This window comes from Cynoglossus semilaevis, chromosome 9 (assembly GCF_000523025.1).
Source record: "Cynoglossus semilaevis isolate Cse_v1.0 chromosome 9, Cse_v1.0, whole genome shotgun sequence".
Lineage (NCBI taxonomy): Eukaryota > Metazoa > Chordata > Actinopteri > Pleuronectiformes > Cynoglossidae > Cynoglossus > Cynoglossus semilaevis.
This window is the reverse complement of record NC_024315.1, coordinates 7,533,267-7,558,573: the sequence shown is the minus strand read 5'-3', so window position 1 is coordinate 7,558,573 and position 25,307 is coordinate 7,533,267. Positions and strand designations below refer to the sequence as shown.

General features: G+C 42.5%; 2 protein-coding genes across 5 annotated transcripts in view; one reads left to right on the top strand and one right to left on the bottom strand.

Moving 5' to 3' along the window:
- The window catches only part of ncapg (non-SMC condensin I complex, subunit G), a 7,766-nt gene extending 6,778 nt beyond the window's left edge, over positions 1–988 (bottom strand). Inside the window, exons 1-3 of one of the 2 annotated variants that reach the window (XM_008316926.2) lie at positions 867–988; positions 489–608; positions 2–236 (exon numbers count right to left, since the gene is read on the bottom strand). In XM_008316926.2, coding sequence (XP_008315148.1) covers positions 2–236; positions 489–596 — 343 coding nt within the window. In that variant the 5' untranslated portion in view covers positions 597–608; positions 867–988. The remainder of the gene's footprint in view (position 1; positions 237–488; positions 609–866) is intronic. The other variant, XM_008316927.2, reaches the window with a different exon arrangement.
- A 79-nt stretch (positions 989–1,067) lies between these two features.
- On the top strand, positions 1,068–24,462 carry fam184b (family with sequence similarity 184 member B). Of its 3 annotated transcripts, none has more exons than XM_017035465.2 (18): positions 1,068–1,181; positions 8,100–8,288; positions 9,403–10,074; positions 11,248–11,383; positions 11,692–11,843; positions 12,682–13,227; positions 13,950–14,057; positions 14,145–14,443; positions 15,310–15,448; positions 15,519–15,638; positions 15,795–15,927; positions 17,371–17,501; positions 17,687–17,802; positions 18,282–18,638; positions 18,914–19,040; positions 20,556–20,663; positions 21,448–21,836; positions 22,065–24,461. In XM_017035465.2, the coding sequence occupies exons 1-18, from the start codon at positions 1,137–1,139 to the stop codon at positions 22,135–22,137; spliced, it is 3,840 nt and encodes a 1,279-aa protein (XP_016890954.1). In that variant the 5' UTR covers positions 1,068–1,136; the 3' UTR covers positions 22,138–24,461. The 3 variants fall into 3 exon arrangements, with proteins under 3 accessions (XP_016890954.1, XP_016890953.1, XP_008315150.1); XM_017035464.2 differs by lacking the exon at positions 1,068–1,181 and adding an exon at positions 2,391–3,033 and having other exon boundaries at positions 22,065–24,462; XM_008316928.3 differs by lacking the exon at positions 1,068–1,181 and adding an exon at positions 2,392–3,033 and having other exon boundaries at positions 18,926–19,040; positions 22,065–24,462.
- The last annotated feature ends 845 nt before the right edge of the window (positions 24,463–25,307 follow it).

The following is a 25,307-nucleotide window of genomic DNA, read 5'->3' as shown; positions in this document are numbered from 1 at the left end:
TCTAATAGGAAGTTGAAGATGAAACTCAGGAATGGATGATCGTCCTCTGGTTCCTCCTCTTCCTCCTCACTGTTCCCCTGCTGATCCTCTTCTGCTTTTGGAGGAGACTGGAAACTGGTGGAAAACCTTGCAACAAACTCGATGACATTTTCAACTGTTGGCTCACGTTTGTAAACAATCATGGCGTGCTTCAGGTAATGGACAAACTCTTCATGGAACGAGGTCTTGTCCTCAAGCTAAAAAGGAAAATACACAAAGGATGTAATAAACAATAGCACTAACAAATAAGTTAAAAAAGAAACGAAAATAGTATAGGATTTTTTTCCTTCTTCTCCAAAACAGTGCCTATGTTTTGCATTAACTTACAATGAAACTTTTGTGCAACCTAGTAATATCTGATATAAAAAGTAGAATAATAGGAACAATTATATAACCTCATTAGAGGTTCAGAGCGTGGTTTTGGTGGCGGACAGATGGATGGTACAAACCTTGTTGTATCGGCTCTTCAGACTCGCCACCAGCTTTGCCTTGTTGTTGTGGCCCTTCTGAGCTAGCTGGAACGCCTCTTTAATCTCTAACTCCGTATCTGCCGTCATTCTTTTATCCTGCTAGAAATTAATACATAAACGAAATCGACTTAAGAGGTAGCAGGGGTTTATTCGACTTTTAAATACTGTCGGTAGCTTGAATATCTCCAGTGCCTTATTAGCGACGACAAAAGCCAAGACACGCCAGTATCAAAACAACAGCAAAAACAATGTAAATGACTTCCTCGTGATAGTCGATCACTTGCTATTATTAATAATTATTTTTAATTTAACTTCGTCGCGGTGTAGTTGTTGTGTTTGGAGATTGAAAGTACTTACTGTGCGTTTTCAAAAATTGACTTCAAATTCACTGCCCTTTGCATTCGTCGCAGAGCTGCCGCCTGTTTTCAAATGATCTCGAGTTCTCGCGAGAAAGTTGGCGCCCAGTCTCAATGTTTACGTAGTGACGTTGCACGTAGCGTGACGCTACGGCGGAAATTGGTCGTGCCAAGATGCTTTACAAACATACAAACGTAAGCCATTAAATTCAATCCAACTGCCCTCCAACGCCAATAAATATTATATATATATATATATGAAGTTATAATAATGATTATTTCTACCAGTTACCTTTCCTGGCCATGCAGAAGTTCAGTGAGTAGTGAATCTTTTTTAAAGTTCTTTGTCAATGCTAGAAAAAAACAATTTTTATGTTGAGCTATGTGATAAACTGGTGTAAAACATAAAGCATGTCCATTTACCAGGTTTTATATATACTATACTACACTGTAAAATGTGGATAATAGGAAATGAACAATATTTGTTAGGGTCTGCTACTGTTTTTATTTAAATCACAGGGAAATATATCATGGTAAAAGACATTACTGGAAAATCCCTGTGGTTGTGTTTGGGTAAAATTGCTGGATATATTTGACGGTTTCTGTGGTCACAGTTTCTGTGGTTAAGTTACCTCTACTAAGTGTATGAGTTTGTTCTGGAAAGGCAAGATGGAATGGTTTTGATGGTTGATTGTTAAAATCGGATTTGCAGGCAATCTGGAAAAAACATTTTCATTTTACATTTTATTTTTGTGAATACTTTGTTAACATTAGGCATAGTAAAACGTCTTGTTGTCTTTTGTGTGCAGAATTTCACAAATGCAGATGTGTAACTGCTGCAGAATATAGTTAATATATTTAGATATTATGCAATGGAATGCTTTGAACTTTTTTTTTTGCAGCATCACCTTAACCTGCCCAGGTGTGGTTAGCTGCTAGCTTAGACCTGTCCAACAGTATAGAACCATAGGCAGTCGCTAGTCTCAAAAGCTCAATGTACATTATTGAATCTACTTGTGAAAAAAAAGGTTTAATTAATTGATTGCTTAGATTAAAGCAGAAAGCAACATTGCACTACTCTTCCTAATTCACCTAGGGCACTGAACAATGATTGTAGCGCCACTTCATGCATACTAATACAAAAATATATAACATATAAATATAACATTATTAAAAGCAAAAGACAAAAAGAGACTTAATGATAGTCATTTCTAAATAGATCTCAGGCCAAAGTTGTCACATTGAATGGTATGTAGTCATTACCATACATTTAGTAAAACTGGCAGATCATTTTTATTTAATGTGGGCTTCTCTTCCAGCCTTTCAGTAGCACTAACACTGACTGGTACATCACTCTCCAACTATATAGAGACCAGCGTTACTGAAATTGCACTCAGCAGCATATTCTGTTTACCGTATATGAGTGATGGAGTAAAATCACACGACTAGACCCTAGAGACCCCCCCTCCCCTCCTCCCCTCCTCCTCCTCCTGCCCGATCGGGAGTAATACAGCAGCGCCGGTAGGGGCGGGGCAGCACTGCAGCAGCAGCAATAGCAGCAGCGGCAGCAGCAGTGCGCTGAATCTGGAACTGTCTCCGGTAATGTTCCGTAGGATACACACGCCCCTCTCCGCCCCTGCCGAGAGACAGGTGGTTGGACTAGACACCTCCATCCTCCTCTCACAATAAGACAATTATATAAATCTGCCGGCAGCAGAGAAGGGTAGGTCGGCGCTAGCGCGTCCCCGATGGGCTTCCAGCGTGTGACCTCCGCGATCACCGGGCGGATAGCGGGAGAGGGGGGGCAGACACCTGAGAGCAGGAGCATAAGAGCCCCGCCGATCTACTACCACATGTTTTCCAGCAAGCTGTAGGCGGGAGCGGCTCTACCGACGGAGGAATGAGATGCAGGAGTGAGAAGTTGACAGGCTTTCTGGAGGGAATATTGTTGTGAGACACGGCAGGCTCGTAGCCGACTGTCCTCCGCGCTCTGGGAAAGTTCCCCTGGGGGTTTCGTTATGGCTTCAGGCGCCGGTAAGGCTGCACAGAGCCCCGGGCCGGGCTCCGCCGTAAACGGGACTGCGGCAGACTTCCCTAACATTGAGCAGGAGCTGTACGACTATCAGATGCACAGCAAGATGTGCAAGAAGATCGCTCAGCTCACCAAGGTAAAAAAAAAGATACCGGTGATAGAGAGGTTCCGCCGGTTAGGAGGTGCTGTCAGTCACTGAATGTGTCCAGGCTGAATGAATGGTCTGATGGCTGCTTCACTACCTGCCATACCGCACTGAAACCACTCCATTAGACTGCATGCTATAATTCATTATCATCTGGAAGATTCTACAGATAAAGGAATTGATTTCACCGGAGGATAGAAAGCAAACCTGTATCTCCAAACAACCACCGTCGTTGATTGAAACCATGCAAATGCAGCAGAACACACTGTACTTGCAACAGTATGGATGTGCACTTCACAAATCATCTCAGTGTTTGACGTAAACCTTTGTTATTTTCGTGTCTGAGGCAATAGTCAGGAATCCACTACACCAGCTGCGTGTTCAGGCTGCAAATATCTCAGCCAGCAAAGAATCTCAGCAAAAATAATTGGCCTTGTGTCTTCTGCACATTCTCACACTGCATGCACACACTGTACTGTGTGTTAAAACATCTGAGCCATGCAGATCAGAGCACAGATTGACACAAATCTCCATAGTGTCAAAATAAAACACAATATAAATGACATGAAAAGGCAACAGAGTCAGTGGAGATGGGGGATCCATCACATCGATCTCAGGTGTCGATGCAACAATAAATCAATCAGAATTCAGACTTCAGAGGATTATTGGTGGTTTATTCCATCTTCTTCCACATGCATGCACATTCCAGTCTGCAGGCTTGGACGCTTGGCAGCTGCAGTGGCAGCATGGTTGTGTATGTCCTGATTTCCATACAGTAAGCATTGCTATAAGGGAATTCACCCTCTCTCCCTGGGCTTCACAATAATGCTTAGAGAGGCAGGGCATGACCTATTGCTTGTTGAGCTATGACAATTAATGATGACTGTGCACTTCCTTTTCTTCCCTGTTGGCTTTTCCCCACTTAAGTACACGGGAGTCTCAATGTCAATGCACAGCATTATGGGTTGATTTGTCGGTGTGGTTCATACATGCTGAGAAACCAGCAGAGCCAAATGAATGTAGATTAATACAGATGTCAGTGCCTGGGTCTGTGCTGGGTGAAGGAAGTTGCCAGCTCACCTTTTTTACCACTCAATGGTTTTGTCGTAATATTCTTTTTCTCTTGTTTTTGTCCGCTGAAGTCGTTGCTGTGTACCTGCATTACTGATGAAATATGAGATTGAATCGTCAAACTGGATATTTGGTGCAAGCATTTTTTGCTGGGAGCAGAGATGCTGGGCATGTGACAAATAATTTATTTGAGTGTTGTGTGACAGGGTGTGTAGTGGAGAAGAAATAGAAAATCACTTAGCCGTGGTAATCTTATATATTTAATAACTACTTCTACTGACACACACACACCTCCCTCTAACGTCTGCCTGTCCTGATCTGCTCCAGTCACCTAAATACACATATAGTTGACTTTAACAGCTCCCTTCCCCCTCCTTCTTCCTTTACCTCCCACCCTCCCTTTGCCAGCACAGTGGTCTGCCCGGGACCCAGTACACTGGAGTATGTTTACATGACGATACGTTGAAAATGAGACCTGACTATGTCCGATCAGCTGTTGTGAAGGATCAAGACGGGTTTGTGAAGGGTGGCCCTGCTGAGAACCAAACACACACACAGAGCTCTGCCACTGTTATAGGGCTGTGTCAATGAGACTAGGTCCACCTTAATTTATACATCGAGGTAAAAATGTTATTTGTTTGTTCTTAATTATGAGATCTGGGTCTCCTTGTGTGGAATGTTAGGTCAGAGGCCTAGAGGTAATTAGATTGAGCTTGTTGTCAGAGGTTTGAATCCCACCATGGCTTGGTGTGGGGTGTTGAGCAAACACCAATGTCCCTCGAGGAACTCCTGCAGGGGATCACTGCTCTCCAGGAATGGGTGTATATGTGTTGATATGTAGTATGACAAGAAGTGTGTAGAGGGGGATTCTTCTGCTTCTTCGTAATTGAGGGATTTTTTTTTTTTAACTGACACTGACAAACATCTAGTGATGAACCGACCTGACTGTTGGCCAATAATCAACTCAAGAGGGCAGTGGTGAGTGGTATAGTGATCTTAGACATTTAGATGAAGGAACATGAGAAGCTAAACAAATACCAAGGGCTGCGACAGGAGACAGAAACTATATGAGCAGTAAAAAGAGCGTTGGTGCCATTTGTAATTAGAGCAGCAGGACCTGTGACCCAAAGACCAGGAACGTGTCTCCAGAAAATTATGAAAACGTATGAACATCAGGAAGACATAGTCAAACACTACATCCCCAGAGGGTTGGGGATGTAGTGTAGTGAGTAGAGTATTCTCTAATTATCTCACACTTACTTGTCCACAACATACCAATGCAGTACACACAGTACAGTAGGCTGTATGTTCTTGTGTGTTCCTGTTAACTTCTACTCTGTCGACCGATTTTTCATTTTACTCCTGATACAGATGCAGGTCTCAGCTGTCTGTTGCGCGGCAGACAAAATATTAATTTCATGCCTTGTTGACTATGAAGTTATTGACAATAAGCGAGGGCCATGGCTGGAGAGGGCACATGAATAACATCCTTGACTGGTGGGATCAATATGGGGATCGTGAGATGAGATTTACTGTAGCAACAGGCCTGGGCTCCTCTCTCACCAAATTGCTGTGTTAATAATTAACGGCTCCATTCATGATTTAAAATATTATTTTCAGTTTAATCTGCACTGACATAACGGTGGATTTCAACACTGTTGAGGCCGGAGACCTAACCTATAACCCAGGAGAATGGAGTTTAAACCAGAGTTTTATTTTAAAGGTTTAAGGCTTAATACATCAGCTACAATCAACTACGAACACACTGGTACCAGGACGAAAAAAATACAGAGAACATTTTTTTAGAATATTCACCTAGCAACTCTAGTCTGCACCAAAGATAGCTGTATCCATATTTTATACACAGTCTACCATTTGATTGTATTGGCAATGTTTTTTATCTGCTACTTTATCTGACCATAATGTTCAAAATCTCCTTAGGTAGGCTGTTATAGTAGCAGTGAGGGTCGTATTCTTTATATTAAGATTTTCAGTGATTGCTTTCCAACCTTTTGGGCTGTGACCCCATTTTGACGTCATAAATATTTGGCAACCCAGGAAACCTCTCTTCTAGAATAAGTCTTTGATCGTGTTCATTATACCTTGTTGCAAGATAAGTAGCCAGATTATGGCACACAGTGTGCGTGCTATTTTAATCATAATTTAAAAAAGAAAAATAATTAATTTGACAAAAATATTTCATCAGTAATTATTTTAATCATTTACTACACCTTTTTATGCAGGTGACCCCATTTGAATTGCAGATGACTCTGTGTGGGGTCAGGACCCCAAGGTTGAGCTTCACATTTGCAGAAGATCTGAACATGTTTATGTCTAACCCCGTCTGAATCCTACTTTCTCGTACTATTTATTTATCACACTTTCCTATTGGCTAAAGACGACAGCACACCCACTGAGAGCCGGCCCCAATTCGGAGTGTCCTTCGTTCCTCTGAGTCATGAGTCGTATTTCAGGTGTTGAAGTTCATGAACTATGATGTGATGGAATACCCAACGTGACACACTGTAGTTGACTGATGGGGGGGGGGGGGGGGGGGGGGGGGCAGGGTTTGTGATTATGATCTGACCAATGTCACATCAGTCATTGATATTAAGAACTGGACTGAAAAAGAGATTACTGCTTACACTTACTCTTGTACACATAAACACATTTGCACACACGTTCATGGTCTCCCTCACACACGCACAGGGAATGCATGGCAGTGCTGTGGCAGCTGTGTAAGGCAGACAGAGAGGCGTCTGGGTAAAATATGAGCCTGTGTGTCCCCATCTTACCAACATGCTTGTGCTCACACACAAACATGCACGCATACGGGGGGGTGGGTTAGTGAGATGTCCGCGTCGCTAAGAGTGGATGATGACACTGTAGACGTGTCGAAGGGGGGGGCGGTGAAAAGTGGGATAAAACGGACCACGTGTCACACGGTGGCGTCTAAATGAAGAAGAGGGAAGGACATGGTTGACAGCATGTTGTCACGCAGAAGAAGCATGAGGCTGAGCTATATTGGTTCACTGGTCTCTTTGTGTCTGTAAAAGACACACAGCTTGACAGAGCTTTTGTTGAACTTACAATTAATCCCGTTTTTAAATGATTTTCTATTCCAGCTGAGTCATTTTCGCATCAATGCTAGGCTTTATTAAACTGCCACTTTAGTATATTGACTTATAGTGTGTATGTGTGTGTGTGTGTGCGTGGACCAGTGTTGGTGTTGCAGCTGCAACATGCAGAAAAATATCTAAATGTTAGAGGTTGTTGAACAAAATGGTATTTTCTCCACATAGATTTTCAACACAAAGTTAACAAAATTAAACATCCCTAATTAGAGAACGATTGACACTTTATCTGATCTTCCATCCTTTATGAAGATCATCACTCAGATCTGGGCCTTGAACCAGTGATCTGCCAGTTAGTAAGACAAACCTCCTCAGTGCTTACCACCAGTCCAATTTCACAAGGACTTCCTCAGTTGAAACATTAGTCCTTTAGTTATTTGACTTTTTCAGTTTGTAAGTAGGCTGATTGAGCACTCTTCCATTCAAGTTCCATTAAATGTCGTTATTTTATTGAGAACAGGAAGATGTTTTATTAATTAGCTCTCAGGGACTGTCAAAAAAAGAAATGTTTTTTGAAAAATAATCATAAATACTTGATTAGACATCACAGTGATGTAATGGAGTCCTGAGGCACGATCATTAAACCTATCATTTTCATTTGATTATTTATTTATATTATCTTTGTTATTCATATTTATTTTATGCACTGTTCATTTTTATTGTATTAATAATAATAGAACCTAAAAAAAAAATGTTGTGATGGTGTGAATCGGTTGATACATCGTGCTAATGCTAACAGACCCTGGTAACTGTAAACTCAGAAACAACAACAAACAAGAGACAGTTCAAATCCGTACGGTGTCCTGTTTGTTCACGGCCCTTGTTTCTTCCTCTGACTCTGATGTGCTGCAGGTGATTTATTCTCTGAACATGAGGAACGAGGAGCAGGAGGCGGCCCTGCAGGCCTCCAGCCAAGCCCACCACGAGGAGCTGCATCGCATCTTGATGGAGACATGTCACGAAGGGGAGGGGTCTACGCTGAGGACACGCCTCCTCGAACTGCAGGAGTCTCTGGACGAGCAGCAGAGAGTGGGAGCCCAGGTGTGTGTGTGTGTGTGTGTGTGTGTGTGTGAGAAGGAGGTGCACTCCTACTGTCCTGCTGATGAGATGAGCTGACCTCACTCAAGGGCATGTTGTTGTTGTAATTTATGTTGTAAACTCCCAATGGGAGCAACAAATCCAATCTACTCCTAATGTGACCTACAACAATCAGCCTGGTTCAGATACAGCCTCACTTTGTGCTGTGTGCTCTGCTCATTTACATTTGACACTGCACACTGTGTGCATGTGACGCTTACAAGGCCAACAAGATGAATGTCAGAGAGTTGACAGTCCAGACAGAATGATCGAAACATCAGTTTGTTAAAAACACTGAAAACAAATGAAAACCAAAAAACGTTTCGTTTCAAAAAAGGTTTCGTTCATGGTCAGAAAAAGATTCATTTATATTAGGTGAAACTTCCGTTAAAGTACAGTATTTGTACAGGTAGTACAAAAATACTTGGTTCTGAATTGTAAAAATCAATTATTTTTTTTAGTGTACGAATTTTATCCAATACCTTTATTCTAGTTATAAGAGTTATAAGAAATGTGGCCCTGGATGCAGTACATGAAATATTCAATTAGGAAAAGATGTTTTTATTACTATAATAAAAGACTTAAAGGATTTTTTAATTAAGACACTCTCATGGAAAAATCAGTTCTATTCATATGGTGTACAAATACCCAGCACAATATTAATTTAAATTAGTATTTTCCCTATAAATATCCTTAACATCAGAAATCATTAGAACATTAAGGCCCTGTTAATACAAATTATTCTTATATAATATTTGATCAAATACCAGAGGCTTATAATTAAAAAATGATTCAAACATCCCTGATGAAATCTGTAAAAGCGTATAATGAATTTTTTTTTTTTAAATACTGTGTTAAAACATGGCAGCTAATTAGTCTGATGTCCACCCTATGGCCTTATTCAAGTGTATTTTATACACTCTGTGCACACTGTTTGGCTCTGAAGTATTTTTTGACAGTTCTAAGAAGATAAAAGTATGTCATCATACAGCAGAACATTATACCACATTGATTGAACTTGTTTTAGGGAGAGAAAAAAACACTTTGTTAACTTTCAGACTTGTTTCTCCACCTTCAGGTTCAGGCAGATTTTGAGTGTTTCCGCATCCAGGCAGAAGAGAGTCAGCGAGAAACTGAGGTGGAGCTGCGAAAACATTTCGAGGACCAGCTTCAGGCCACAGGTGAGAAGCTCCAGGAGGCCAAGACCCAGATCTGTGCTTCCCAGGAGGAGAGCCTAAGATTGAGCAAAGAGCTAGAGCGAGCAGAAGAACAGATCCAGAGGCTGGGAGCCAAATGTGAGGAACTGCAGAACGCTGCTGACAAGGAGAAAAAAAGACAAGAGGAGAGGAGGCAAATTGAAGAAGAAGAGAGAAGGAGAGAAGAGGACAAACATGGAGAACATCTGGAGGACTTGGAAAAGGTGACGGCACTCTTGGAGGAGGTGGAAACGTTGAAGGACGAGGTTGCCGCAGCAGAGGAGAAGCAGTGGAGGTTGGTGAAAGAGGAGAGGGAGAAATGGGAGGAGAAAATGAACACTTTATTAGAGGAGAAGGAAGACATGAGGAAGAAGATGGACGCAGAATGGAGGGAAGAGAGGCAAAGGTGGGAGGAGAGAGGTGAGGAGGAGAAGAAGGGTTTGCACAGTGCTCTGAGAGAAAGAGTGAAGAGAGCTGAAGCCGAGGTGGAGAGTCAACTGGAGCGGCTGTCCGAGAGCAAGAGGGACACAGTGAAACTGCAGGAGAGGATACAGGTACAGCGTCTGTACTCACCTAAAGGTAGAAGATTCTTATTCAAACAAACAGCGTCAGATTGAATTGGATCATTTAGCCCTTTGATAATGCAGTAAAATCTGTGGTAATACATTTTAATTTTAATTATCTATTATTTTTTCAAACCAATGCAAGTATCTTTATTTTTGTACTTGCCGTTAGCAAGTACCAATGCCAGTACTTCCTTTGATTGGGTTTCAAGAAATTTGCAAAGAACTGGAAGACAGTGTTATATAGTGTTATATATATATGTGACACAGCCCTGTGGGTGATAGAGTGACGTGCAGTGTGTGTGGGTGTGAGCTTAACCTAAAACAACGTGAGGAGCAGGAGGATGCTAACAGTCGGGTTTATTTTCCTCTCATCAACAGAGAGATGAAATGAATGTGATACAAAAACAATAAAATAAAAATATAAGTTAAACCTCCTGCATATTTAAGAGCCAAATGAAAAAAAAACACTTTCTAAATGCTGATCTTTTTTCCATCTTCTCCTTCTTCTTCTCTTGAATGATAAAAGAACAAATAAAAAACACTGGCAGAGTGCAACCACTCTGCAGATGGTTATACCACCATTCACATTTAAGGGCACAGGCTGAGTTGATTGTGGGGTTTTTTTTTTCATCCCTACATACTCTCACAGCATACTTTTAATTAAAAAAAGGTCCCAGAACTGTGAGAATGGAATTTGAATTTGAAACGTTTGAAAAGCCTCCTGTTTCTGGGGTACCAGGCTAATGAATATGCTGATGGTAATGCAGAGAGTGAGTTGGAAGCAGAGGAAAGAGAAGGTGGATCCTGCTGCTCAACCACAGGCTGCTCTCTCTGAGAGCTATTCTCAATGCCAACTATCTGCTAATGAGCAGTTTGAGCCGGACAGATTGGCTGCACCACCACCATTACCACCTCACGCATGAGCATCAAGAAGCCCTATGAGAGCTGGCACGCAGCTGACATGAGCCGACCATTAAAGGCTCACGGTGCACAAAGACGTCTTCCTGACTCAACACTTTTTGTTCACATATTCATCTGTTGTTTTGTTTTTTTTTCCACCCGTGTTGCTTTATTGTTTCTCCACACATCCTTTTGGATCACTGTCGTTACCTCCTCTCACATCCGATTCTCTACGGCCTTCTCTGTCATTCTCTCTCCCAGGACCTGGAGGAGGAGCTGGAGCTGGACCGAAGGCGTGTGTCCGAGGCTGAGGGCGTGGCCAAACGGGCAGAGGAGGAGTTGACAGTCGCCAAGGAAAGACTTCTGCTGCAGGAGGACGAGCTGCAGAGCAGAGCAGGTAGTCGTTGTGGTCTCCCTCCTGCTGCCGGTGTGCACTGAAAATGTAACAAATGCGCATTATTGATGGCCCTCGATGGCAAACGGTTTCATCACAGTGTCATTACACACAGTCAGCAAAAGCACTCTGAATTTATTTTGTCTGTGAGAGCCATTTCTGCCCCCCCCCCTTCCTTGTTCACTCTGGTCTTAATGTATTTCCATTCTGCTTCTGTTTTGCATAATTAATCAGTAAATGCCATTGTGTGTTTTGAGGCTCATTTGGTTGTTTGTTGTTGTCGGTGTTCCCCTGGTTTGTGTGTGTATTAGAGGAGCTGCTGAACCGTGGCAGCTGCGACGTTTGTGTTTGCACCGAGGTGGAGGAGATGAGGAGCCAACTGAGCCGTCTTCAGAGCAGGAACAGAGAACTGGAGCTGCAGAGCAGCGGCAGAAACAGCGACCACGCCCGGCAGATACGACAGGTAGAAGACAGACACACACAGTTCCCTTCGTTCACACATTAAAGCTGGATACATTTACTCTCAGAGATGAACTCTCTTCAGTCACATCACTCTTTCAGGGAGCCACGTCTTGTGACTCTGGTCATGGTTTTAGACTGATCAGACTGGGGCGGTCGTGGTCTCAGCTACGTCTGAGTTGATGTTTAGTTAAAGACATTTTACCTTTAATCTGAGGGGCTTCTTCAGTTTCTGACTCACACAGTTTGGAGTTTCAGAATCAACTGACACCTTCTCGCATTAGTGGACACATGCAGTGAAGCTGAAGGACAGACAGTCTGCTGAGCACAGGAAGTGAAGGCTGTACTTTCTCCTTCTACTTCCTTTTACAACCTGGTTGGTGCGAAGTTTAGATCAGTGAGGCGGGGTCACCACCATAACAAATACAGCTTTCTTTTTGAGCTGACTCATACCAAATTTAATAAAATTCTGCAGTGACAAATTTATTATTTTAAATGGATGGCGTGCCTGAAAAAAACTGTAACGGAGTGAAGCACGGTGAAGAGGATCAGAGGGATGTGATTTCTTTTTCAAAATAAAATCTATGCATAAACTTAAAGTAAATATTAAAAATATGTAAATAAAACTTTTGCGGCCTGGTACCATATGATCTAGGGTCCAGTGCTGGTCCGCAGTCCAGCGGTTGAGTACCCCTGGTTTATATTGTACCATATGAATATTGAGGTCCACTACATTTAGTTAACTTTTTAGTTTAAACACATTTTAAATGTGTAACAACCTGGCCTTTCATACTAAATACTGCAGTAGTACCCACTGTGTATACGTTGTTTTGTACTCCCAGCATGCAGAGGCCCTGTCCAGTTTACGTTCTGAAATGGTCAGAGCCCAGACGGAGGAGCTGCGACGCATCCAAAAGCACGCAGACGACGAGAGGGACAAGCTGCAGAAGAAGATAGACAAAGAAAGAGAGACGCTGCAGAAGGAGCGGGAGCAACTGAAAGATCAGCTGGAGAAGGAGAGAAACAGGCTGCGCAGGGAGAAAGAGGAGCAGAAGGAGTGGCTGCACAAAGAAGCAGAAGAGGTCAAAGAGCATCTGCGAAGGGAGAAGGAGGAAGAGGTCGACCGGCTGCGCAAGGAGCTGGAGGTGGACAGGGTTCGCGTTCGCTCCCAGCTGGACAAGAGCATCGAACAGGTGGAGGCGGAGAAGATCATGGTGCAGCAGAAGCTGGAGGACGAGAGGAGGAGGTTGGTGGAGAAGGCTGAGGAGGACAGGAGGAGACTGAAGGAGCAGGTGCGAAAAGCGATAGAGGAGGTGATGAGAAGACACGCAGCCGAGCTTCACGGCGTCCAGGAAGCTCTGAGCTCGGAGAAGAAGACCAATCAAGAGGTCAGCATGTTTTCACACACAACTTTTTTTTTCCTGTCATCTAGAAATAGCGTCTCGAAGCAGGTGTATAACACTCACACACAAATTTACCGTTGTTGTCAGGGACACACTGTAAAACAATCTGGGTCCACGGTCAAGCTGAGATCCATCTCTGTTTTCATTGACTTTCATGGTTGTTGGCTGCTGCAGCAGTCAGAACAGGACTATGTAGCACGAGAGGGACAGTGTCTCTGTAGTAGTGTGCTCCTCCGAGTGTATCAGAAGTTTAAAAATAGACTGCTGTTCAGCTGAGCAGCTCATGTAGGTGTTGTTTTTAAGCTTTGCTCTCAGCTAGACTTTGTAATGTCTTTTTTTTTAGTAGGGGCTGAACTGCTGCTGGTCTTCTCACACTGTTGCCAAACTAAACACAGGGAAGGACCTACAAACTCTACAGAAATTATTTCACCCTGTTAATATTTGAAACCTTAAAATGAAGAGTCGTACATTAGTCAGAGACACAGTTCAAGAGCGTCTTCAATCATTTTGAAATCATACATTTATCTTCTGCCACTTGCTGTTCTGACAAAAATCCTCCGTCTTTCTTTGGTGTTTGCCTTCACTCACAGGGTAAATGTGGAAACCCTTATGAAATTTTAACACTAGCCGCCTGTCCTGCTCCACTTATGTATGTGTGCAGCACAAGAGTCAATGTTGTTGATTATTTATACGATGATTCTTTCCAGATTTGTGCCCGTTTGGATGAAGAGAGGAGGAACAGTGAGGAGCTACGCTGTGGGCTGGAAAAGGAAATAGAGGAGCTGAGAACAAAGCTGAAAGGCTCTACCAATGAGGTCAGAGGTCAACCTGTGTTCACGCCTCAAACCCACAGTGAAATGTGTGCTGCGTGATGTCGGTGAGATATATTTCTGTGTTTCCAGGTTTGTCGTCTGGAGTCGGTTGTACAACAACGGGAGAACAAAGAGAAGGCGGTGCCTGAGGCTGTACCGTCATGTGGACCACACTGCTCCCGTCTGGAAGAAGAGCTCCATCAGACCCGCAGTCGACTGGCACGGACACAGGAGGAGGCAGAGAGGCAGAAAGACAGACAGCTTAGAGATATTGCATCCTTAAGAGCTGACAAACATCGGCTGGAAGAGAAAGTCCTGGAACAGAGCCGACTGAACACGGAGAGAAGTCTTCTCGATCAGAGCCAGCGGCACTCTGAGGAACGGATCAGGTACCTAAATGAACAGCAGCCTGCCAAAACTGCTTAGGCTGACATTACGGAGTCTTGACTCTGCTTGTGATCTGCTCTGCCCACAGCTTAAAAGAGCATTAGGGAAAATCAAAGCTGAGAAACAAACCATTCAAACTGAGGCTCAAAACATCCCACAGCACTTTCTGTTTTTGGCTTCGATTTGTCTCGGCTTTATTAAAATAAGCTGTATCCAAACACGGTGTGCATGTGCAAGTCAAAATGACGAAAAATTAAATCAACCTAACAAGAAAAATGAACATTTTCTAAAGTAGGGTTAAAGAAGACTCATATGTTGGTGACCCTTGCCCTAAATAAGCCCAGCCTTCTCTCCATCAATGCTGGGATGTATTCAGCCTTTATCAGCAAAATCAGACTAAAACGATACGTTTCATAAGAAGCGTTTTGACTTATGTCTAATAAAGGTAGCATTTACCAAAGGCTGACAGGAAATGTGAATGTTTTCCATTCTCTCCAAATATGTAATGTAGAATTTTTTCATATGGAAACAAACTTTAGTTTTGCTTCACGATAAATCTAGAACAAACAAAGCTTTATATTATGAACACATGAAAAAAAAAAATTGAAATAAAACACACATCAGTGGTATTTGTCTCTCTCTAGCTCTAGCCTAGAGTTCATACATTGTGCATACATTGCTAATACTACAAATCCTGCCATATAGTGGCTATATAACAGCTCTAATACACATGTGATATGATCTCGCGGGTGAAATATAATTACACCAGGGGCCAGATCTGGCCCACGGGTTTGACACCTGTGGCCTAAATGTTTCACATGTACAGTGTATTAATGCTGCCTCCCATTGTTTGTGCTGCACCCTGCAGGGCAGAGTGTGAGGATCAGCTCAGAGCAGAGTTCAGGATAGAGATGAACGCTGCTGTCGCTGAGAGTGAACAGAGATGGCAAACACGAGAGCAGGAGCTGCAGACTCAGATCTCTGAGCTGCAGGGTCAGCTGACCCAGGTGAGAGGCCACAGTCGTCTTGGACCACGGGGCCTTTGAATTGCACAGTCACAAACTTATACTATTGCAGGAGGAGCAGAAGAAGGAGGGGCAGAATGATGACAGCCACGGCAACCCTGAAATTGATAGGCTGAGGAAGGAGGTCCAGGACACGAAGGAGATAAACAAGAAGCTGAGGGATCTGCTGCAGGTACATGTGCTCTCTTCCTGGTCTTTCTCAGTGACTGAATATTTGACACCACTTTGTTTGTTCGTGTAAAAAGAATCAACATAATAAAAATAAAAGAAATAAATCATTTGACTTGAACAAAATGTCAATTAGAAACGTGTGTCTGTCCAAATGAAGGAGCCTCAAAGTCAGTGTTTGACTGAGGAGAGACACAGTCACGCCGTGGCTCTGCAGACGTTAGAGAGACAGGCCAAAGAAGATCTGCTGTCAGAGAGGAACAGACTGCAGACAATGCACCACCTGGAGCTAGGTACCACACACACACAAAGTAATTGTTTTCTGTGGCACTCCCCCAGTCTGAAGATGGATGTCAGCTCCTTCTTTTGAGCTTTCATAAGATTTACCAGCTAAGAGTTGCTTAAGTTTGTTCTAGCGCAGCTACACTTCCTGTGTACATATATTATCATAGTTACCAGTGTTAGTTAGAGTACAGATTAACAGTGGATTTATTTCAGCTGAAGACAGGAAGGATGACGAATACTAACCCAAAGCTAACATCACTCAGAAGTGACTGACATCATTATTCCTTCAAGAACCCTTCCCTTCATTTTTCTAGTCTTTTTTTCTTCTTCCACTGGTCCAGGCAGTGGTCACAGCAGAGAATTCCAGGTTTTCTTTTCTTTCTTTACTCATCGTTTCTCACCGTGGGAATGTGTCCTAAATCTCCAGTGTGTCCCTGGTCTGGCCTGGGGCCTCCTCCCAGATGGGGAGGCCTCCAGAGGAGCCATCCATGAGGCAACCTGACCTAGATTACCATTATACCACCTGAACCTGTCCCTCCTAATGTGGATGACTAATGGCTCCAGACACAGCCTCTTATAAATGATAGGAAACCTTACACTGTATTTAAGGTGGACCACAGAAGGTGAGGGCAGACGAAGAAGAAAAATGCTCAACACTCCGTTATGTTCCTCTTCTTCATCCTCTTCTTCTACTTCTTTTTCTTAGTCTTCTTCTTTTTATTGTTTAATTTTAATCATTGCATTTAAATTTAAATTTGGAATATAACGAAAAGGCCAATACAGTTTACACAAACCGGTATGGTGGTGTTGCCTTACCACAAGAAATGTCAAAGGTTTCCATTCCGGCTGCAGCACATGGTCCTTCCGTGGAGAGTTTACACGTTCTTCCTGTGCGTGCATTGATTTTCTGCAGGTGCTCAGGTTTCTTCCTTCAGTCCAATAACATGGAGGTTTGAGATGAGGTCAGCTGGAGACTTTACACTGTACTACACACAGCTGTGAATGTGAAGCCTACATTATACATGAATACTATGATATTAAAAGGCGGCCTGTCCAGGGTGAAGCCTTGTCCTTCGTCAAAAGTAAGACGTGAACTCCCTCGGACACTTGAATCCTTCACTCATATTTATCCGGCGTCACGGGCATATTCATACAAACCTCACACCTCTTCACACAAACACACACACACACACTGATATTCACATGGGGATTATAAATTCTACAGTGAACCCCTTCTATTGCCATGGATACAATTCACCATGGCAACAGCAGAAGGGTACCTGTAACAGTGTGCCAAGTGATTTTGTTTCCTTCCCATGACTCTCCATCACTGCCTTCCTACCTCGTCTCCCAGACTACTCTTTATTCAGAACTTGTCTGCGGTCTGTGTGTCTCTGTGTGTGTGTGTGTGTGTGTGTGTGTGTGTGTTTGTGTGTTGTGTGTTATTCCAGAAAAACAGCGTGCAGAGTTGAACCAACAGCACACAGAGTGGAGCAGACAAATGACCCAGAGACACATGCAGCAGATAGAAGACCTCCAGGCCCAGCTGCAGGCACACACCCAGATGATGGCCCTGCAACAGGTGACTGACACACACACACACACACTGACATATTTGAGTAATTGTGGAGTATTTCTTGTACACAATCCTTATCCTACTGCCTGTTGTTCAATAGAACTGGGGATTAAAAATAAATACATTCCAGAACAGTCTACGTAGACGTCCTATGAGGATGTGAGTGCATGTAGTGTGTGTTTTGTATGCAGGACTTGAAGCAGCAGAACCAGCACCAGGTGTTTGAGCGACAGCTGGATGAGAGCCGCTGTGCCATCCAGGAGCTCCAAAGAGAAAATGCAACGCTGAAGAAACAGTTAAAGGAAAAGTAAAGAACAAAGATGATGAGAAAGAAGATTTACCTTTAGTGGTATTTGGGAATGTGACAGAGATTATCATGATGATTTATTTGATAAAAATGTACGGAAATGATAAATCACAAGGATCAGGCTGTTCTTAACAAAAATCAGTGAATCAGCAAATATACATGATTATGTATTAGTTTATGTATTCATTTGAAGAAGTCAGATAGCATTTTGTGATTAATCCTTGTTTTATTCAGAAATTATGAAGAAAAATAGAAGACACAGAAAGTACTGCATCATGAATCTGTACCAGGACAAACCAAAAAAAATCGTAAATAAATGTGAAATTGACAAATAGTCAGGGCTGTGTTTAGGCTAACAGCAAATCTGCCTCAGTTTAAAGTCTTTAATGACCATTGATGTAACAAACAATCCATTATTTCCATTATCCCCACTCTGTGGCACATTACCCTGCATCTGTCTCGTGCTGTTTTTTTTTCAGAACCGCGCAAAAAAATCCAGAGGCAGAAGAGAAAGAAGAGGAAATGACAGAGCTGAGAAAGAAGCGAGACGCTCAGCTCGAAGAAGAAGCACAACGTCTGAAGGAGGAAGTGGAGAAACTGAGGGTGGAGATGGAGAAACTGGAGGAGTCACAGAAACACTGGGAGGAGAGGAAAGAGGAGGACATCAAAGAGGAAGAGTTGGACGAGGAGAAGAGGAAGGAGCGGGAGGAAGAGAAGAGGAAGGAGGAAGTGGAGGAGATTAGGAGGGAGCACAAACGGGAGATGCAGAGTTTGGTCTCTGAGTACAGCAGCGCACAGTCGCACCTGCAGGCTCGGATTGTGGCCCTGGAGAACGAGTGAGTTAAGGACACGCAAATAACCAAACACAATAATAATAATATTTCAAGCTTATATCACACACACATTCTTATTTAAATTGAACCTGTACCGGTCAGGCGCTGTAGGGGTGGCCCAAGACCCAGATGTGCCATCTAAGAAAAAATCCTAATTTTTCTAATCCCATTCACTGTGCTCTCCCAGTTTTACCAACCAGCCAGTCGGCCACCTCTACAGTTGTTTCTTTAAATAAAGTGCAGGTATGTGAGAAAGCTTGTGTGTGTTTGTGTATTTGATTTAACTGCAGGCTGCGTGAGCGGGAGGAGCGCTGCAGGAGGAGGGAGCCTCGATGTGATGACCTGCAGCTGGGCCGTCTCCAGGAGAGACTGAGTGAGAGAGACCAGCTCATTAAACGACTAGTGGTGAGAAAAAAAAAACACCTTTTCACCTGCCAAAAATGTTACTCCAGAAACATCCACGTTCAGAACAGTCAACATCAGTGCGATTGTTGACCTTCAGTCTAGGAAATCTTTGATCTTCCTCGTTTCAGATTTTTTTTTACATGTTTGAAGTGAAGCCAAATGTCCTGTATTCCCTGGGGTTTGAAGAAGACGATGAAACAAACACAGACCGCATTGTGATGTTTTTATGTAAATATTTATTTCACTTAACTTGTGAACAGCCGCAATTATGGAATAAATGTCATGGATCATAAATCGTTCTATGATACAAACGGTACCAGGAACTCAGTAGATATACAGGAAGCCTGGGTTAACAATGTGTACAGTGTTAACAGTGGTTTTATTTCATCAGTCAACACTTATTCTTCTTCTTATTTTTTTTTCACAGAAATGAAAACTCACTCTGACTATTTCCTGGTTGGTTCTTGGCTGTAAATTCAAATGTCAATACCAATACCCGTATCGGTATCAACACACAGACCCAACGACACAATACTCTCAGTATCACGTGGGTCAACCAGTGAAATGTGTTTTCATACTGCAGTTCAGTGTATCACCGTCCTCATGGGTAGTTTATTTAAGTAGGTCAACATTGTCAGCAGTTTGGAGGAACAGAGACAGGAGCAAGACACTGATGTTTAGAACGCTAATGTTTAACTAAATCTTTAACTTTTATTTATTATTTGGATTCATTTTGTCCTTAATTGTATCCATATATTCTGATGACAGTGTCGGTTAAAGATTTTTTTTAAATTTAATACAGAATGATTTGATTCATGTAGTTAGGCCCGGCCTAAAGAAGTATTGGTGACGGTTACTGGTATCAGTGAGGACATATTTGTGCTCCTGTTGGTTTGTAGTACTCAGTATTAGAACAACCATAGCCCTGCTCATAGAGTATGTGGGTAGAGGGTGACCTCCACACACATCCCCAGCTCATTAACTGGTGTTTTTAGTTCAGAGCCTGTTTGAAAGCAGCGGGAGAGTTAATTTATGTGAAGGAAACTGAGCAGAGACAGTGTGCTGATTTGTCACTTTTGCATTTGAGAAATACTTTCCCTAAATTGAGTCAGATCATGTGTTTTGTTGCAGTATTTTTTTTCTCTCAGTGCAGAGGAAGTGTTTTTTTTTTTTTAAGTAGGAACAGGCAAAACAGAGCTGTTAATGGCTAAAAAACACCCAGAGGCTAAAAGTTCTGCAGCTAAAATAACCCTCTCCTAACTCATTCTTCTTTGACTCTGACACGTGTGACTGATGACTCTTTCCTCGTTGCTGCTGCCTCAGTTCTGGTTGATATCATTTGGTTTTGTTGAGGACCAAACAGCCACAGAAATCACCAGACGTCCTTGGACACAGTGCTGTTTTTACCATCTGTGTTGATGGTAGTAGCATCAGCCTCCAGACACCGCTCGTACGCAGCTTCACTGACTGTGAATGAGGCCACTGAAAGTCCTTCCTTGTCCTCTTTTCCTCCAGGAGGAGAGGCATCAGCTGCAGCTCCACCCTCCTGTTTCCGGGGACAGCAGCACCCTCAGGCCCCGTGACAGCAAGACCCGCCCTGGGAGCGTCACACCGACCATGAGGGTGAGTTCATCTGCGCAGCTCCAATACACGGCGCCTTCATTAAAATCTAGATAACTTCTGACCAGGAGGAATGGCTGGTCCGCAGCTGCCCTGAGTCACTGCACTTTGACGGATGATGTTTGTCAGAAAGCTGCATCCATCATGACGTGTCAGGTCAGAGGAATACTGACTTATTATTGTTTTTTATTCCACAGTTGAACTCAGGGACAGCTGTTTGACAAGGATCACTATTGGTCTTTTTTTCGATTTTCTCTTTTAAAACATGCCTCTGTGCAGGGACTTGATAGTAATGGTGATAGAGCCGTTTAGAGAGTGGCATTTTTAGTTTCTAAATGGTGTTTGTACTGATAAGATGATTTCTGTCAGAAAAAGAAGGAAGAAAGGAGATAAATTTAAAAAATGAGGGATGAGTGAATGAAGGAAAGAAGAACAAATTGATTAAGAAAGGAAGATCAGGAAGAAATCAAAAGAGAGGAGAAAATAAAATAAAAATGACAATTAATACATATTTTTCAGATATTCTTTTTTTTTCAATGGCTAAAGTTTGTTTCCTGAGGCAACATTAACAGGTGTACAGTATGAAGCTGTGCTGTTGCTCAGTCACAGTAATAGACAATGGACAAACACAGATCAAGTGACCCGAACTAAAATTCCTGATTGGTCTCTTATGACTGATTTAGTTCATTAAGTTAATTAATGGATTTTCATCTCTAGGAAATTCAGTAAGACTCTAAAGCTGACTGAAGTCTCACCCCCTTCTCCTTTTCATTTTGCCTTCTGACAGAGGAAGCTGGGGGAGTCGCCTCCTCGCGTCACCAGTGCTGGACTTTTCGACAAGAGCATCTTCCAACCTCCCTCTTCGTCATCGTCTTCTTCCTCCTCCTCCAACGTCCATCAACACTCCTCCACCCTTCCCCACCCGTCTTCCTCTCACCCACAGACCTCCCCGCACTACTCCACCTCCTCTCTTCCACACAAGCACACCTCCCTCTCTCTTGGCCAACATTCCTCCCCTTCATTCCCTCGCTCCAACAGATCAAGGACCTCCTGCATCCCTCCAACCCCAGCACCCACAGCTCCACTCCCCGTCTGCCCATCACCACAGACGGGCATCCGATACGTGTCCCCCTCCTGCCAGGAGCCCCACGCATACCTGCAGGCTCACTCGATGAGGTATGAACTTTTAATATCTTGGCTGTGAACAGATGCAACTGCAGGGTACAAAGAAATGAGCATACTTGTAGCACATTTCTACAAATTAAATCAAGCAACTTTCCTATTTAAACGATCTTATGTTTGCATTAAATTCAAAACCTTTTCTAATATGAAACTTTGAAAACCTTTTAAGCATTTACACTCAGCAATATAATAGATTTCCTGTCTGTATCTTTTGTGTTTCAGGGGTCCATATCTGGAGCCCAGGGGGACAGAGGGGCTGAAGCAGGAGTGGTTCACCAAATACTTCTCCTTCTGAGCACAAACACACAAAAACACAAACAAAGCACAGACCGTATCATAGAAATGGATGTAGCCATTCGTTCAGTTTTATACCCAGAGATTAGCAAACGTCTCCTCTGGCCGTGCTGCAGATCACCAGACTGTCGGGCTGTTTTTTACTTTAGCGCCTGTTTTCCTCTAAAAGGTGAGATCATTCGCGACATTAACACAAATGTTTCACTAAAATAAATGTTAACATAGCAACTGAGATTGTAAACTACTCACCAAAATTGTGCCCTGGAGCCTCAGGCAGCCTGCAGGCAGCTAATCAGGAGAGTTGGCGTTGTTCTAAAAATATCAGTGTCACAGTGGAACTGTGTCTGAATAAAGACTGAATGTCTGTTTAAATGTGATTTTAACCCTTTCAATCCCTAACATTCACAGCAGCCACAGAACTTTTTTTTCATATATTTGCACATTGAAGAAACTCTTATTTAAAGCAGAATGTTTAAAGACATAAAAGCATGAGACCAAAACGTTCATCACTCTGTTGAACAATTTAAGGGCAAGTACAAGAGGGTAATAAATGGTAAACAATAAGCACAATTCTATAAATTTGAGGCATTAATATTTTTGTTAAAAAAAGCCAACCTCAGCGTTCCTGCCATTAACTTTTACGGAAAGTGTTTTGTGACATTCTAGACTGAGTGAGAAGCATTTTCCTTAGACCTGTGGTACATACTGGAGCTGTCAGCAGTCGTCTGGTTTCAAACACAAAGTTAAAGTTAGAACTTGTGGTTTAAAACCTTTTTTTGGCGTCTCAGAGATTCTGTAGCAGTCACTGCCTGCTCCAGCAGAGGGTGCACAACAGCACATTTACACTAAGAGGGACTCAAAATATAGCATCGCAACCACTGCCTATCATGTTGCACAATCCTGCTGTTGTTATTTTGTGCGCACCATATTGTTTGCAAGTTCCAGAATTTTCTTTTCACCATATCTGTGGTTGTCACACATTTTGTCATGCCGAATTTGTCAAAATACCAAGACAATCCCGTGTGCTCCAGCAGAGGGCACTCTAATCACAATTTAACATAACTCTTATGCCTATGAGGCAAGTTTTCTTTGTTTGCTTGCACGCTAACTGTTCTGCTAACTAACTAAACAGCACCGAATCTGGTGAGGAGTGACAGATTTCAGAGAATTTTAAGGCCTACAACTTTCTACTATAGTCTTGTTGTACAACTTGTCATTTGGAACAGTGCCTAAAGCAGAAACCAGGGTTAGGGTTAGGACAGGAGCACAAAAAATCTTTTGTGGTAAAATCAGCTGGAGACCCCTTCTGTAACTTCAAATGTAAATGTGTTTTGGGAGGAGATCGTCTAGTGATAATCTTAGACTGTTGTATTTGTTCAAACTTGCTTTTGGGCAGAGCTACAGCCACACTGATAAATAGTTTCTTCCAGAACCACAGCGCTTCTTCTAAGTCTTCCTTTTTTCAGTAAGTTGGCTACATCCATTTCTTATATATGGTCTATAAAACAAACTCACAAAGACACAGAAATTTCAAGTTCATTTCATAAACAGTCCATTGCTTCTTATACACACGTTTGCTTCTCTCTCTCTCTCTCTCTCTCTCACACACACACACACACAACATGAACGTATGGGCTCATCACCAGCACAGCCATCTCTCAAACATTGCCTCAAAGCTCAACCAAAAAGTGCTTCTCAAACACATGCCTGACCTCGACTCAGAACGCGGGCCTGTCAGATCTTCTTTGTAAACTTTGGAATGACTACGTGTTTTTGTTTGTTTGTCCTGTTTTTAAAGCAGTCTTCCTTTCTTAATGCCGTCTTCTCCAGATTTAAGTTGTTTCAGGCAAATGTACATTTCTTTGAGTCAACAACCAGGTGTGTCCTTGAGTATTGAAGCATATTCAACCAAGATCCACCTGAAGACAGACACACACTGCATACACTACCAAAATGAAGCTTGTTTTAATGCAAAAATGTATATTAATCTCAATGAACGACTTGAATAAAATATTTTGTTTTTGTAACTGCCTTTTCTGTGTATTACACCATTGAAAATTAGTTTAACTGCTAACCGTTAACTGCAGCTAACCGTCAGTGGTTTTAGTCATTTACATCAGGTTCTGGCCCTGCCATTATAATATTGTTGCACAAATTAGTGGAGTGCACAGACTGGGCGGCAGTTTTCAAATCTTGTTATCTTGCTAAAGTGAGCATTAAAATTTTAGTCTAAGTGTCTGCACAGTCTTCTGCCAATGCAGTCCAACTGCATCCAGATGTAAATTCAATGGTTACTGAGTTACTGTCGCATTTGTTATCAACTTGAACCAGCCTTGTCACTTCTCCTGACCTATTTCTACCCAGGGACCAGCGGCTGACTGGAGAGTCGTACAGTACCCAATATGTACAGCACCCTAATGAAAAGGTCAGTAATATCATAGTACATAATATGTACAGCACAAATTTTAAAGGTCAGTAAATGTGCAGTCCTTAATGCAAAGGTCATGAGTGAACCTAATATGGAGAGCACGTAATGTAAAAGTCTACACTGCCCAGTATACTCTTTTCATTAGGATGACTTGTTTCTGTTAGAAATGTAAAACTTTCCAGTAGGTGAAGACTCAATAGCTGACAGCAATGCAGAGTTGCTGTTAAACCCCAATGACAAGGTGAGGGACCCCTTGATAACAAATGTGATTCTGTCATTAGTAGGCTGTGAGCTGCCTAAATGACCAAACGAGCTACACAGTATATATAAAATATAACACTTTAATTTTAGGTAGTACTACATATAATATTGTTTGTGGTTTTTCATTTTTTTCTCTCGTTCTCAGCTTTTCTCTTGGTTGCCTAGACTAAAGTTTTTATCCAATCATATTTCAGTCTCATCTGTTGCCAGGGTGAATGAAATCTGCCCTAAGGCCTTCACAATCAGTAGTGTGGATACTGGGATCCTAAATGAATGGTAATGAGATTGTTTCTCTAACCAATCAGACCAGTGTTGGCGACAACAAGGCCTCTTAGCCGGCCTATTTTTGCGTCGACGATTTGAGCGATTTGATTGGATAGTCAAAGAACACCGTTTCGAAACTACAAGTTGCAGGTAGCGATTTAGACGTTCGATATTTCAGTTTTCTCTGCTTCCACTGTCGAGCTAACATTCTCAGCCTA

Excerpts from the sequence above, each read along its gene's own strand:
- fam184b (XM_017035464.2), top strand. The coding sequence starts at position 2,884 with ATGGCTTCAGGCGCCGGTAAGGCTGCACAGAGCCCCGGGCCGGGCTCC. Across the intron at positions 13,228-13,949 it reads AGAAGAAGACCAATCAAGAG|ATTTGTGCCCGTTTGGATGA; the intron begins GTCAGCATGTTT and ends GATTCTTTCCAG. Across the intron at positions 15,928-17,370 it reads AATGCACCACCTGGAGCTAG|AAAAACAGCGTGCAGAGTTG; the intron begins GTACCACACACA and ends GTGTTATTCCAG.